Consider the following 15,339-nt stretch of genomic DNA (forward strand, 5'->3'; position numbering starts at 1 on the left):
GCGAGGCCCCATCGGCCCGCTGACGTCACTTCCGCTTCCGCTCGTGCCGGAAGTGCCACCACTCTTGCCGCCATGGCCTCAAGGTTACTGCGGGTGAGCGCGGCCCTGCGGCTTCTGCCCGCGGCGTCCGCCCGCGCCGTGCCCGTCCGCCATCTCGGCGTGCCCGGTGAGCGGGGACCGGGGAAGCGGGGGAACGGGGGGAGAGCGGGGGAGGAACGAGCGGGACCGGGGGGAGGCCGGGGCGGGATGTCTGCACCCCTAGTGTGACGGCGCCCCGCAGGGAACCTGGCCAGCGATGAGGAACAGGCGACCGGGTTGGAGCGGAAGGTGATGGAGGCCATGAATAAGGGTCTGGTGAGTGCCGGAGATTAGGGGACCTCAGGAGGACCACGTGGGGGCTCGGGATGGGCTATGGAGAGTGGGAATATTTCTGGGGGTATCTGGATGGGGTTGCCTCTGGGGGACCCCCGCGGTTTCTCGAGGGATGACAGGGGGTTCTGGGGTGGTTTCAGGGTTTGACTTTCCTTGGAGGGGCAGAGTTTGGTGGATGGGTGTTTGGGGAGTCTCAGGGTCTTTTGGGGGGACTGAGGGCGTGGCGAGGAGTTCGGGGTCATTTCAGGGTTCTGGTGTACTTGATGGAGGATCCCAGGGAGTTTGGGGAGTGCTCGGGTGGCATCGTCTGGAGGGGATGTTTCAGGGTTTTGGTGTCCTTGGAGGGTTGCGGGGTCTACGGTTGGGGAATTCTTGGGAGGGTCCCTAGGGTGGCATGATCAGTTTGGGGTTCTCAGGGACAGGCTCCCCTCAGGGGATGTTGTGGGTGTGAGGGATGGAGTGGTGGCTGGGCGTTCTTGGCTGCTCATATTCCGGGGCTATCCCTGCTTCCCCCTTGCCACAGGATCCGTACAGCATGTTCCGGCCCAAGCGCTACATGGGCACCAAGGAGGACCCAAACCTCGTGCCCTCCATCACCAACAAGCGCATCGTGGGCTGCGTCTGTGAGTGCCCCCCATCTCTGCCCTTGTGTCTGTCCTGCCTCTGTGTCTGTGTATCCATCCTTGCACCCATTCCTGTCCATGGTGTTCGTGTGTCCATTCCTGTCCCTTAGCTATTTGTCCATTCCTGGATCTATCCCCTTCTGTCCTTCTGTTCTGTCCCACAGAGTCCATGTCCCCTCTTCCTCTCCTCCCTGTCCCCTGTCCCATGCTGTCCCTCTACCTCTGTCCCTGTTCCCTGTCCCTCACCCACGCTGTCCCTGTCCCCCCAGGTGAGGAGGACAACAGCTACGTGGTTTGGTTCTGGCTGCACAAGGGCGAGGCCCAGCGCTGCCCCTCCTGTGGTGCCCACTACAAACTGATCCCCCATGAGCTGCCCCACTGAGGGGGCTGCAGGACTCTCTACTCTCACCTCCCCGGGATCCTGGGGCCCTGTTGAAACCCCCTGAGTCACCCCAGATAAAGAGGTTATGTGGACAGCCTGACTCTGTCTATGCTGGGGAATCAGTGGTTGGGGGGGGGAACCAGGCCATGGGTGTCCCCATGAATTGGGAGGGAACATGGGGGTCTGAGGGGGACACCATAGCCTAGTGGTTGGGGTGGGGGACCCCATTTCATTGGCCCTCTGTTCTGTGATTGGGGGAGCCCTGGGGAAAGCCTACTGGATCCTGTTGCTGCTTTATCCCCTTTGGGCTTCCTTGCCCACCATGTGGGATGCCCCATTCCAAAAGAAGCCTGTGAGCACTGAGGGGGCGTTGGGTTGATCCCACAGCCTTCCAGACAGATCACCACCCCCCACGCACACAGGGTACCTCCCTCAGTGCCCTGCTGGGGGCCTGTTTGTCCCTTTGGACATGATCTTGCCTGTCAAGTGGGTGACAACCCTGTAGGCAGGAGCCTCTTCCTGCTGCTGGAGGTTCCCAGAGTGCTGGTCCTGCCAGGCACCTGTGGCTCCATCTTCCTCTGAGAGGACTCAGAAGGCCTCACCTGATGCAAGGAGATCCCCAGATGTTTCCAGGAGATCATCATGAGACCTCAGGAAGTCCCTGAAGGTTCCCACCTGATCCCAAGCAGCCACAGGAGATCCTCACGGGGCCACAGGAGGTCCCCAGAGGTTCCCACGCGATCTTGGGAAGTCCCTGTTGGTTCCCATAAGATCCCCAGTGACCCTGCATGGTCCCAGGTGTCCCTTAGGGGCTGCCACATCCCTCCCACAGGAGGACTTCCCTTCGGCAGGTCATCCTATAGTGGGAAGGGAGGATGAGTTCTGCCCTCCAGGCTCTGCTCAGGGGTCTGGGCAGGCCCAGGGAGGACCTGGAGGTTGCCCGTTGGAAGTGTGGTCGCAGTGCTACTGGCTAGCTGTGATGTCATTGATGATGTCATGCTGACTGCCCATGGCATCATGCAATGCTGGCTGGAGGGGGCGGAGCTGTGGGCCTCACTGGCCAATGGGGACTATGCTAATGGTGAGTGACAGCTGGGGGAGGTGAGGCTTTGGACCTCATGGACTAGTGAAGGCTGCGGGAGGCTGTGACAGCAGGGAAGGGCAGGATTATGCTCAATGACGAGGGCAAGGGAAGGGCGGGGCTGGGGCGTGGCTTCAGCGACCAATAGCAGCTGCCAGTGCCCGTAACTGACAGCCGGCAGGGGCTCTGCCGTGGGGAGGAGGTGCGGTCCAGTGCTCGTGGGGGCGGAACGCTGGGCCTAATTGACCAATAGGAGCCAGTCGTGGCTGTGACTGACAGCCAGGCAGCCGAACTCTGTGCTCAAAGGAGGTGGCTGCGGGGAGGACCCAGCGACCAATGGGCGGCATGGTGCTGGTGACTGACAGCTGAGGGCGGGACTCGGAACGACGTAATGGGGGAGGAGCTTCGCCGGGGGCGCGCGGGGACGCGGTGGGCGGGGCCCCGGCGCACGTGACGGCGGCGGTGCGGCGGTGACGTCAGCGGTGTCGCAGCGGGACCGGAAGCGGGCGGTGCGCGGGGCGGGCGGACAAGATGGCGGACGGGGACAGCGGCAGCGAGCGCGGTGGCGGCGGCGGGTTCGGGACCGCCCGCGGCGGGGCGGGGGGGGCCGGCCCGGCCGCGGGGCCCGGAGGCGGCGGCGCGGCTGGCCCCGAGCAGGAGACGCAGGAGTTGGCGTCCAAGCGGCTGGACATCCAGAACAAGCGCTTCTATCTGGACGTGAAGCAGAACGCCAAGGGCCGCTTCCTCAAGATCGCCGAGGTTGGCGCGGGGGGCTCCAAGAGCCGCCTCACGCTCTCCATGGCCGTGGCCGCTGAGTTCCGCGACTACCTGGGCGACTTCATCGAGCACTACGCGCAGCTGGGCCCGTCCAGCCCCGAGCAGCTGGCTCAGGCCGCGGGGCCGCCGGGCGAGGACGGCGCCGGGCCCCGCCGCGCCCTCAAGAGCGAGTTCCTGGTGCGGGAGAACCGCAAGTACTACCTGGACCTGAAGGAGAACCAGCGTGGGCGCTTCCTGCGCATCCGCCAGACCGTGAACCGCGGCCCCGGCGGCCCGGGGGGGTTCGCGGGAGGCCCCCCCGGGCTGCAGAGCGGCCAGACCATCGCGCTGCCCGCCCAGGGCCTCATCGAGTTCCGCGACGCTCTGGCCAAGCTCATCGACGATTACGGCGGCGAGGAGGACGAGCTGGGCGGCCCCGGCGGCGGCGGCCCGGGCGGTGGGGGGCTCTACGGGGAGCTGCCTGAGGGCACGTCCATCACCGTGGACTCCAAGCGCTTCTTTTTCGACGTGGGCTGCAACAAGTACGGGGTGTTCCTGCGGGTCAGCGAGGTGAAGCCGTCCTACCGCAACGCCATCACCGTCCCCTACAAGGCCTGGGCCAAGTTCGGCGGCGCCTTCTGCCGCTACGCCGAGGAGATGCGCGACATCCAGGAGCGCCAGCGGGACAAGCTCTACGACCGGCGCGCCGGCCCGCCGGGACCCGGCAGCGGCAGTGGCGCCGGTGACGACTCCGACGGCGACGATGTGGACGACGACTGAGCCGATCCCCCCTGCCCTCGACCCCGACGCCGGCCCCCCCCCCCACCCCCTCCGAGCCCCGGGGCGAAGGGGTCCCCAGTTCCCACTCCCAGTGACGGGGCAGAGGGGCAGACCCCCCTCCAACAGCGATGGGGTGAAGGAGTTCCCCCAAATCCCCCACGTCCCCACTCCCAGCAACGGGACAAAGGGGTCCCCAAGCCCCCCACCCAGCAGCGGTGGAGCACGGGGGTCACTAAGCCCCCCGAGCCCCCCCTCCTGCCGTCACCGGAGAGAGAGAAACCGGCCCGATTGTGCCGCCGCCCGCGGCCCCCCGGCCCCCTCCCCTGCTCCCACCATGGGACCTCCAGCCCCCGGGACTCGCTGCTTTGGGGGGGCAGGGGGTCACCCGCAGCCCCCTCCCCTCCCAGTGCCCCCTCATCAAAACCAGCACCCGAGGGCCCCAGAGCCGAGCGGCAGCGGCAGCACCGGCGGGGGGGCAGCGGAGGCACCTTGGACCAACGGCCGTTCCCTCGGCTTGTGATTTTTCCTTCATTTTCCTTTTTTTTTTTCCTTCTCTTTCCACGGTGTTTTGGGGTTTTTTTCTTTGTGGGTTGGTTTTTTTTTTTGGGGGGGGGGGGGGGGGGGGATTGGGGGTTCTTTTTGTTTTGTTTTGGTTTTTTGTTTCTTTATTTCTTTGTTTTTGGGATGCAAACTCCGGGCGCCCGTACTGGAACCCGCCCCGAGCTGCCGGCTCCCTGATAATTAGGGAAGTTTTCCTCCGTTTTGCCGATTTCTGACCGTTTTTCCGCCCCTCCCCGTTTCCCGCCGGGAAGGGGGAGGCGCCGGCACAAAGCACAAGGAAAATCTCGACGGGGCGAACCATCTTCCCCTTCTCTCCAAATAAGGCGCCTCCGGCCCCGTTTCACCAGGACCCGCCAGAATCCGCCCCTTGGCTTCACCCAATTTGGATTTTCCGGTCCCAAATCCGTGGCCACGCCCGGCCCCGGCACCTTGGGGGTGGATTTTGGAGGTTTATTGTTATTTTTTGCCTCCTTTTGTCTTTTTTTGCCTCCGTGGGCCCGGCCCTGGCGCCGCTGGTCCCTCCAGCCACCTCCTATTAAACACATTTTTCCACTCTCAAATAGTCTTTTTTTAAAATTCTTTTTCACTCCCTCAGCTCAGTCCTGCCCTGTCCAGAATTCCAGTTTTTCACCCCGTTTTCCCATAACTCTGAACTCCATCACTTTCATTCCAAGGTTTTGCCTCTTCTCCAACGGTTCCACCACTTTTAGGACTTTCCTTTTTTTTTTTTTTTTTTTCTTTTAATCCATTCTAGGAGCCCAATCAGCTGCCTCCTTAATTTATTACCACGGATCCGGCATCTCCCTCTCTCCATATTTATTGGGAAGTGAGGAACAGCCACACACCCCTGGGAGACTCCCCGCGCCGCAGGGACGCCACTGTCCATCCATCCGTCCGTCCGGACCCTGGCCCCGTCCTGCTGCTCCCGCTGCTCCCGCTGCCGTCGCTCTTTTTAAAGGGATTTTTAAAGCGAATTTCTTCCATTTATCCCGTTTTTAAGCCTTCTCCGTCGCAAAGGACCTGGATCCCTCACTCACTCACACGGGAGCAATAGTCCTTCCTCGATGGCCGATGTGTCCGTACTGTATTTTGTACCCTCAGGCAGCTCTTTCCGGTGAATTCCTGCTGTATCCACCCATCCTCCTGGTCCTGTGTTCTTTGCCACGGAGAAAAACCATAAACCACGACGGCGATGATGGATTTGGGGGGAAAAAGGCTCCCAGTTCCGCGGGACTCACCGGCGTCCAGCCGCGGGACCTCTCCTTTTATTTTTGAAGAGGATGATATATATATATATATATATATATATATATAAAAATATATATATATTCCTTTGGGTTTCTTTCTTTTGGCTGAATTGCGGTGATTTGGCCTTATCTCTACTTCGGGAGAGCGGCGGAATCGCTGCCAGCCCGGCCCAGCTCTGGGGAGCTGGCTAGAAATACATGGAAGGGAAGAGGAAAAAAAAAAAAAAAAAAAGGCAAAACCACCAAAATCCAGTAATAAACCCAAAAAGCAGCTCCCAGCATTGCCTCAGGGAGCCTTTCGTGGCCAGAGAAGTGCTGGATCCATGGACATAACCTCCCACAGCTCCATTCGGGTGGGAAGAGCAGAGCACGTCGGGGGAAGACAGCGGAAAAAAAAGCCAAAATGAGATAAAATAGGGGAAAAAAGGGGGTTGAGGGCTTGAGGTGCCAGCTGGAGCGAGGGGGGCTGCCATGGGGAAGGGGGTCTTGGGGGGCAGTTTTGGGGTTTTTTTCTCTTGGAGCCCCCTAGGAGCCGTTGGGTGTTTCCCAGGAAAGTGGGACAATGCCAATATCTCCCCTGAACCCCCTTCCCATCCCTGTGTGTATAGACATGGCTGTGTGTACATAGCTCAGATTCAGTTGGGTTTTGGGTTGAATTCTGTAGAAAATGGGCAAATTGGGGTTTTTTTTAATTTTTAAACCACAAATAGGGGGAAAAATATCCCAAATTCCTGGTACTTCCAGCTTTGCTGCCCCAGAAGGACTGATGGAAAATGCGATGATGGCTGTACAGACAGAATATTGGAAGTCTTACACAATGCCCCAAAAAGCCACTGGAAAAATACCCCAGATGGCTGGGTCTGGAGCGTGTGGTGCTTCCAGGGCAAGTTCAAACAGCTTCAGTTCTTTTTGCCCTAAAAAATATGGAAGAAAATTCAGATTCTCTTGCCTTGTTTCCAGGCGATTTGGGGGCAGTGGGGGATGGTTTGGGGGGATCGCTCCAGTGGCGACTCCTCACATTGGTGACAAAACCAACCCAATCCCTCACTGGCCTCTCGTAAAAAAGCAAAAAGTGGAAAAAATTCGCAAAAAACCCTGGAAAAGTTTTAAAAAAAGCAGCTGAGAGAGCACTGGGGGTATGCAGGGTGGTGCACCATGGAGCTCAGCAGGTATTCCCAGTGGGAAGTCTCAGCTGGTTCCGTGGATGTTCCCAGATGTTCCTGCAGGGCGAGGCCTGGCCACGGGTGCCATCGCCCTCATCCTCGTGGAGCCGGTAGAGCCAGCGGCACTGGGGCCAAGCCATGCAGAGCTGCAGTTGGGTGTTGGCAGGAGAACCCAGGTCTGGGTGGGATGGCCGGGGAGGAGCACGGCACAGCCCAGAGTCCACGGGAGGTTCTGGCCTCAGAGCAGTGGCTGGGAGCGGGTCCAGCACGGGTGGCTCACTGGGCCCCAGCACATGGGTCAGCCCAGCCAAGAGGCTGGGACAGCATCAGTGGGGAGAGCACTGGATCCTCCTCCAAGACCAGGCACTCCCAGAGTTGGATTCTCTGACAGCTGGGTCCTCCAAGAATTGTATCCTCCAAAAGCTGGATCCTCTGAGTGCCCAATCCTCCAAGAGTTGCATCCTCCTTCAAGAGTTGGATCCTTCAAGAACTGGATCCTCCAAGAGCTGGATCCTCTGAGCACCAGATCCTTCTCTGAGTGCTAGATCCTCCTCCAGGAGCCAGGTCCTTCTCCAAGCTGGATCCTCTGAGGGCTGGATCCTCTGAGAGTTGGATCCTCCAAACACTAGACCCGCCTCTTCGAGCTGGGTTCTCCTGCAAGCAGTAGATCCTCCTCGGAGAGTTGGATCCTCTTAGAACTGGATCCTATGAATGTTGGATCCTCCTCCGAGCACCGGGTCCTCCTCAGAGCAGCAGATCCCAGGAGCGCCACCTCCCTCCCCGAGCGCTCACCATGATGTCCCTTTGCCGAAAAGAGAAAAAAAAAGTTTTATTCCTGTTATTTTTTTAATGAAAGAAAAAAACTAAAGCAAACCTGCACTTTAGGCGGCCGGGGGGGCCGGGGCCCCCATGTCCCTTCCCTGCGGCCGGCGGGGCGGCTCCAGGGGCCGGAGGCAGGTCCTGGGTGTTACCACTAGCGCAGACGAGGCCGACGCGACGAACTCCTCCTGCTCCGAGCACTCCTGACGTAGCAGATTTTTGCAAATGGAGTTTTACAGTCTATATTTAAAGAATTGTATGTTTGTAACAAATAAAGTATGCGGAAAAGTGAATGAAAACCAGCCCGAGCCTGACTTGCTCTTTGGGGATGCCATGGGGGGCCCTGGAGGGTGGAGCTGGTGCCACCATTGTGGTGAGGAGTGGGGAGGTAACCGTGCGGCATTGCAGGGACATGTAGTGAAAGCGTCGGGGGCGCAAACAGGGAACATGGAGTCCCCCACCTTGTCCTGAGGGGAATGCCTAACTCACGGGAGTTGGGGGTGTGAGATACCAGCACGGTGGGGAGGGAAAAGGTTTGGCGTGGCTTAGGCATGTTGTGTCACAGCTCAGGCTGGTGTGTGCACAGGTATAATGCGTGTGTGGGGGTGTGTGAAGTGAGTGTGAGATATGTGTGCCATACCACGGCTGCCTGGTGTGTGTGTGTAAAATGAGGATAAGGCATTTGTGCCATCACATGGCTGCCGGTTGTGGGTGTGTGTGTAAAGTGTGCGTAACGCATGCGTGCCATCACATGGGTTGCCCGCTGTGTGCTGGTGTAAGGCTGGGAGGGTTTGGCGTGGCCCGTGTGTGGTGTGTGTGCCATGGCTCAGGCAGGTGCGTGCACAGGTGTGTGTGCAGAGGTGTGAAAGGGTTGCGTGCCACGCACACGACTGTGTGGTGTGTGTCAGGTGTGTGTGCCATCACACGGCTGTGCTACGCGTGCAGGTGTGCGTATCGGGCGTGTGCACAGGCACGATGCCGTGCCCACCAGGGCTGTGTGCCGTGTCTCCGCTGTGCCCGTGCTGTGTCCCCTCCAGTGGTGCCGCAGCCCCCGCCCCCCGCGCTGCGGCTCCCTGCGGACTCGGGCTCATCTGAGGACACGCGGGGACCCGCCTGCGCATGAGCCGCCGTCACCGCCATCTCTGTCACCGCCACTGGGGCCCGGTGCGACCCCCGAGGCTCCTTCCCATCCCGAGCCCCCGGCCCGCATATCCCTGGGGCCGGGGAGAGCGGCTCCTCCGGCCCTATTCCACCCCGCAGCTGCTCCGGGATCCCCTCGGCTGGACCCGGCGGTCGGGGAAGCTGGGGACAGCTGGAGGGGCCCCGGAGACAGCCCGGAGGCCCCTGGATGGAGCCCGGGGAGGCGCAGCTCGCGGCAGTTGCTGCCCGGGGCAGGTGCGGACGGTACTGCCCTCCCGAGTACGTGGAGCAGCTGCGGGGTGAAGGGCTGGGGACACCCTGAGCCTCCACGGCAGCTGCAGCGACGGGCGGGGGATGCGCGGTGCCCTCCAGCCCCTGCCCGGTGCTGGGGGGGGAAACTGACCGGGGGGGGCACCTCGGGAAGGACAGTGATAGATGCCTTCGTCATCCTCCTTCTCCTCCCCGCCCTCCTGCTCCTCCCAGCCCGTGCCTCAGCCACGGTGCAGTCGGAGCAGGGGGTGGGAGTGGGGGCCGCCTTGAGCCCCATGGCAGCTGCAGTGAGGGGCCCGGGATGCACGGTGCAGGGAAACCGTGGAACGGAGGCCGGGACAGCTGGGGGGGACCAGTAACAGGGACCTCCCCTCCCACAGCCCGTATCTCAGCCTGGAGCAGGGTGGGCGTGGGGCTGGGACTGTGCGGTGCCCTCCACCCCGCCCGCTGCTGGAGGGAAACTGAGGCCCGGCAGCCCGGACAAGACCATATCCGTGGGGACAGTGACCCCGCCGGGTGCAGCCGGCCTGAAGGGCCCGGGCTGCGGCCCCAGCCCGGTAGGGCTGCGGTGTGCGTGGTCCACCAGCTCCGCAAACACTGCCCCGTCATCGACCCTCGCTTGGGAATCCCCAGTTCCATTTATAAACCCAGTTCCTCACACAGTCAGGTTCCATTTGACACTGAAAGGGCCCCGTCGTAAGAAATTGAGCTTTTATTTACTGTTACAAGGTTGTTCGGAAAACGGGCCCTTTTCCCCCCAGCAGTGCAGTAAATTTTTGGCCACACTTGACTGCTGCCGTCACCACTGACAGTCCTTTCAGCCTCTCAAGGCCCGACCCAGCCCTCAGTTCGCCCCGGGGGCTGCGGGGTCCATGTTACCTCACTACAGCTGCTCTCCCCACTCATCCTACGGGGCAGCGCCGGCTTATTTCTGTACCGCCCCGATGAAACACAGGGAGGGTCAGAGGAACCGGCGGGCCTGGGTTTCCCCGGGCGGGCTCCCCTTTACGTCGGGGCCTCTCTCAGCCTCAAGCAGGGCTAGGCCACCTCAAGAGCAAAGCCCCTGACCCCGCGGAATGCTTTCACAGGCCCGGGGCCCAGCGGCACCCGCTGGCGGGACCTGGGATCCTCGCAGGCCCGCCAAACCCCTGCCCCTCCCACCGGTTCCCTCACACAAACACGACCCGGGGCGGAGCGATAGAATGGGCGGGAATATTACCCGCTTTCTATTGGCTCAGTCTGCTGTCCATCATCATAACACCGCCTCACGTCGTGGTGCTCGTTATTGCTATTTGCCGGGCGGTGACGTCACCGACGGGAGCACGCTCCGCCCTCATCCCGCTGCGTGCCGTGTGCAAAGGCAACACAGCCGTTAAACGAGCAGCGGGGCGGAGCCAATGATGGACGAGGAAATAAGCAGGTCGCCCATTGGGCGCCGCGGGATGTTCAAACTAGTATGGGAGGAGGTGATTGGCGGCGACGCGGCGCGGCCCGCCGCCCCCGCCCGGGCGGGTCATTGTCTGGCGGCTCCTGAGGCGGGTCGGGCGCGGCGGTGGCTTTGGGGTTCGGACGGCGGCAGTGGTACCATGGTGAGGGCAGGGGCTACAATGGGACTCGGGACTCGGGAGGCCAGCTAGGACAGCGTGGCCGGGCTGAGCCGGGCTCCGTGGGGCCGCCAATGGGCGCCGCTGTCAGCCCAGGCCGAGGAGGGGGCCGAGCCCCGGTCCGTGACCTTGGGTCCGGCCCGGCGCTCCCCCGGTGCCCCGTGGCCACTGCCGCCTGGGTCCTGGGGAGGGGGTTTGTCCTGCCCTCCAGATTCGGCCCCGCCGGTGCCCTCTAGCGCTGTCAGAGCGGCGTAGTGTCGGCCGGTGTCGTCTCGGTCGCGATTTGTGACGGTTGCGGGTCGGTTGGACGGGAGGAAGCTGCTGTCGTGCCGGAAACGTCAGTCGAGAGGCCCGAGCGGGGTCTGTCAAACCCCCGGCGCCTCCTCTGGGGTTACGCGGGATATAGCTCAGCCCGCTTCCCGGGAAATGGCTCGGTCCGTGGGGGAAGAAAAGGGGGGGTTCATTCTCCCCGGTGCCTCGTTCCTGTGGCCCCGTAAGGGAAATGGGGGGAGCCGAGTCTAGAGCTGTCAGCGAAGGCGGGCAGGGGAATGTAGATTACGGGGGTTCCGTGGATCTATGAGAGGTTCTGTGGGTCTGCAGGATGCTTTGGGCGGTTCTAAGGATCGTTGAGGTGGTTCCGTGGATTCGCAGGGGGCCTGGAGGACAATATGGATCCACGGGCGTGTTATGTGGTTACATAGGGGGTTTCTCTGGATTTGTAGGGGAATTCGAGTGGTTCTGTGGATCCACAAGTGGGCTCTAGGGGGTTCCGTGGGGGGTCCGGGACTCGCGGAGGTTCCGGAGCCGGCGGTAAGAGCCCCGATCCCTTAGCGTTAATGGAAACACCGTTGGATTATGCAACTCCTGCTGCCGCCAAGAACTTATGCTCGGGGATGTCTGGGAATGTACGGCAGGAGATAAAAAGTTGTTGCTTGGAGGGGTTTTATTCTGTTTGAAGCGATAAGAAAAAAAAAAAAGTTTGCCCACTGTGAAGGATCCAGCGGGTCAGACCCTGGGAAGATTTAGCACGGGAATGTACTCCTAGCGAGAGGGTTTGGTGGAGAGAAGGGATGGAGATGTCACAAGGATTGTCTTGAGTCTCTGGGAGCCCTAACCTGGAGGGTGAAGAAAGAATTCCTCGGGATTGCCTCCTCAGGAGGGAGAAGTCCAGGAGCCCTCACCCCCAACACAGACTGGGATGATCTCCCTTAGGGAGCCAGTGGCAGCTGGGCTGGGGGAACTTCCCCTATTCCCTCTGCAGACCCTGTGGAGGGTTGTTGGAAATTGAGACCAAATTAAGGATTTCCATGGCGAAACCTTTCTTGTTCTTCTTAGTCAAATTCCCCGTGAAGATGTATCAGGCAGGCAGCTCCAAGCTGAAAACCTGATAGGGCAGTGGGAAAGTTCACAGCTGGCTGATAAAAGCCCTCAGTGGGAGCAGCCAGTGCTTTTCCCAAAGCTGCCCTTTATTCCTAGAGCAAGGAAACATCTGCAAATCCCTCTTGCCTCCCCCTTTCTTTCCTATAAATCTCCCTTTCCACCCCTCGAATCCTCCCTCCTTCCCCCCAAAATGCCCTCCTTGAGTTTTGCAGGGGTGTTTTCTCCTGATTAAAGTAACTCCTAGTGCTTCATTGTTTCTCCAAGTCATCCCTGAAGACCCTTCCTGTCTGGAGTGCTGGCACAGGGAGCAGATTTGCTGGGTCCCCTATGGTCTCACCTGGTGCCCTCTTCTTGTTTTAATCACCTCGGGATTAATTAATGTCCCCTCATAACTGATTTTTTTTCCAATGTTTGAACTGAGCCTTGTATTAACTCCCACCTGGCTGGGATGAGACACAGGTCTTGGACATTCCCAGGTTAAACAGCATCTTGTTTTAAGGATTATGTGCTCCGCTTACTCTCCTGTTGTTTCTGGATCCTTTCAGCTCCCTCACCATGAGCCAAAATTCTTTCTTTTTAGAGGAGATGGGGATTGTATATTCTATAAAACAGGGATTGTGAGTATCCAGGGTGTTTTCAGGCTCCCATCTCCTCTGCTGTTCTTGTTTGTCTCTCTGTGGGCTGGAAAACTTGGTTTTGGGAATTGTTATCCCTGTTTTGGTTTTTTTTTTACCTGGAGCAGATTACCTGGGTTGCTGACGTCTTTCCCATGAGGAAGGCGCAGCTCCCTCTGCCTTCCTGCGTCACCTGCGGCTCTCACCTTCATTAGGAACAGCTCTCATTAGTGATTAATGACGTCATGGGGTCTTCCCATATCCATGGAATCCATGGATTTCCTGACAGCGGATGGGAGAGCCCAGCAAACCTGTGCTCGGCTCTTGTTACTCAGCAACTCCCAAACTCCTTGGATTTGGCATTTCCACCCCTCCCAACATGATTTTTATTACATCCACAGTTTCTGGGGCCCCTGGGTGATTTCCCACTCTGGAGTAGGAGGAGATTAACCCCTGAGTCCTGCAGGATTCACATTCCCATATACAGGAGCAGTGTCCTGCCTAGTGCTCAGCGTCAGTGTGTGGAGAAATCGAATCTGGAAACAAATGGGGCTCACAACTGCTGGAAGAAAAATGCCCAGCAATGGGATTTTGGGCTGTTTTTCCCCCATTTGGCATTTTCTGGAAAGTAATGGGAATAATGGCAGCAGGAATAAGACACCTGGGTGAGAAGCAGCTGCTGCACCCTGATAACTTCCCTTGTTTATCCCCTTGAATCCGCGTGGTTTGAGAGGCCCTGAGTTGCTAGGGAGCTGCCAGATTATCCTGCAGCAGGTCCCTCTGGCTTAGAATTAACGAGATTGTTTGGATTCAGGGATTAATTAGATTAATCAACAGGCCCCTTTCTCCCCCAGGCTGGCGGCAAGGCGGGCAAGGACAGTGGCAAGGCCAAGGCCAAGGCCGTGTCGCGCTCCCAGAGAGCCGGGCTCCAGGTATGGCACAGGGAATCACCAGGAAACGGAATGCTGGGCAGCTGGGGGGCCCCAGTCCCTCTTCTTTGGGGTCAAAATTGAGTATTTTGGCATTTGGAGGCTTATGGAGCAATGAGGAACCCTGGGCTTGCAGAAGGGGTTTGCTGTCAGGTGGGACAGAGAGGTTGGGAGGATTAATCGGGAGAATCAATTAGTTTATATTTTCTAATTAATAACTATAATAATTAAAATACCATTATAATATATATGATAATATAATGTATTATTATAACATATGTTAATATATATATATTCATTAGCAATAAATAAATTGGATAGTGAACATTAAGTCCTCCATTTGGAGACTTGCTCCTGGAAGCCGCAGCCCAAATCGGCAGCATAGAGGGTCCGTAGTTGTTAACGAGGTTGTTTATTGCCCCCCCCCCCCCCCCAGTTCCCAGTCGGCCGCATCCACAGGCACCTGAAGACTCGGACCACCAGCCACGGGCGTGTGGGAGCCACGGCAGCCGTGTACAGCGCAGCCATCCTCGAGTACCTGACTGCTGAGGTAGGACCCCCCTCCCCAGCCGCAGCATCCCTGCCCTCGGCATTCCCACCTCTTCCCACTGTCATGCAGGTGCTGGAGCTGGCTGGGAATGCTTCCAAGGATCTCAAAGTCAAGCGGATCACACCCCGGCACCTGCAGCTGGCAATCCGCGGTGATGAGGAGTTGGACTCCCTGATCAAAGCCACCATCGCTGGTGGAGGTAGGTGTCGTTCCCGTTTCCAGCCTTGAATGGGAATTTTAGCAAGAAGAGGAAAGGTGGGAAAACAGATAGGAATTTGGCAGTTGGAAAAATGCATGGGCTTGCTGCTTCTCTGGATTCACACTGAGGGGGATTCTCTTGACATTCAAAAATGGCGAATTGAGGATTTTTTGTACTTCCTTGGGAATTCTGGAAGTGATTTGATGGGATTTCTCTCCTCCTTTCTGCAGGTGTCATTCCCCACATCCACAAGTCCCTGATTGGAAAGAAGGGACAGCAGAAAACGGCATAGAGGGAGTGTGGCACCGGATCCCCCTGTCATTGTACTGTACCTGGGCACAGGAACATCTCGGGGATACGAGGATTTTTTTCTAAGGAATAGCTAAAAGGAAGAGCATAGAGGATTGACTGTAGAGGAAACATTGGGATGGGTTTAGATTCTGAGTAGGACACACCGCAGGCTGTGGGGTGGCAGCTGGGGGTGGGCGAGTGGCTCGGCTGTCCCCAAGTTTTATACAAAAATGGAACCCATAAACCATTTTTTACAAAAATCCAGACCGTCTCCAGTGGTGGTGGGGGAGGGGGGGGTTGGGAGGGGGCGTTGGGATGCCCATGGTACCAGGCGGAGGGGACTGGGGCATCCCATCAAATAAACCCCTGTGCACAGACACCATGAGCAACATGCGCTATGCAAATATTGGGTGGGGCGTGTTCCAAGGCCCTGCCTGCCCGGAGCACAGGGCTAGGTCTGTCCGTCTGTCCTGGCCTGGACACAGGAGTGTTTGTGTGTGTCTGTCCTGCACATAGGGGTGTCCATGTCAACCGTGCCTCGAGGTGTCCGTATGTCCATCTGTCGCAGGGCTAGGGGT

At 58.9% G+C, this 15,339-nt stretch overlaps 3 protein-coding genes across 3 annotated transcripts; all 3 read left to right on the forward strand.

Moving 5' to 3' along the window:
* Nucleotides 1-12: 12 nt before the first annotated feature.
* Nucleotides 13-1,471, forward strand: COX5B (cytochrome c oxidase subunit 5B). The gene is made up of 4 exons (XM_014891405.2): nucleotides 13-166; nucleotides 281-354; nucleotides 896-995; nucleotides 1,265-1,471. Exons 1-4 carry the CDS (start codon nucleotides 73-75, stop codon nucleotides 1,375-1,377), a joined length of 381 nt encoding a protein of 126 aa, XP_014746891.1. The 5' UTR covers nucleotides 13-72; the 3' UTR covers nucleotides 1,378-1,471.
* Nucleotides 1,472-1,607: 136 nt separating this feature from the next.
* PURB (purine rich element binding protein B) lies at nucleotides 1,608-8,083 on the forward strand. The gene has a single exon (XM_088179947.1). It carries the CDS (start codon nucleotides 2,990-2,992, stop codon nucleotides 3,992-3,994), a length of 1,005 nt encoding a protein of 334 aa, XP_088036073.1. The 5' UTR covers nucleotides 1,608-2,989; the 3' UTR covers nucleotides 3,995-8,083.
* A 2,496-nt stretch (nucleotides 8,084-10,579) lies between these two features.
* Nucleotides 10,580-15,021, forward strand: LOC106862428 (histone H2A.V). Its single transcript, XM_014891416.2, has 5 exons — nucleotides 10,580-10,783; nucleotides 13,647-13,724; nucleotides 14,158-14,271; nucleotides 14,341-14,470; nucleotides 14,701-15,021. Exons 1-5 carry the CDS (start codon nucleotides 10,592-10,594, stop codon nucleotides 14,760-14,762), a joined length of 576 nt encoding a protein of 191 aa, XP_014746902.2. The 5' UTR covers nucleotides 10,580-10,591; the 3' UTR covers nucleotides 14,763-15,021.
* Nucleotides 15,022-15,339: the final 318 nt, after the last annotated feature.

The sequence above is a fragment of the Sturnus vulgaris genome, chromosome 28, assembly GCF_052056855.1.
Source record: "Sturnus vulgaris isolate bStuVul1 chromosome 28, bStuVul1.hap1, whole genome shotgun sequence".
Taxonomy (NCBI): domain Eukaryota; kingdom Metazoa; phylum Chordata; class Aves; order Passeriformes; family Sturnidae; genus Sturnus; species Sturnus vulgaris.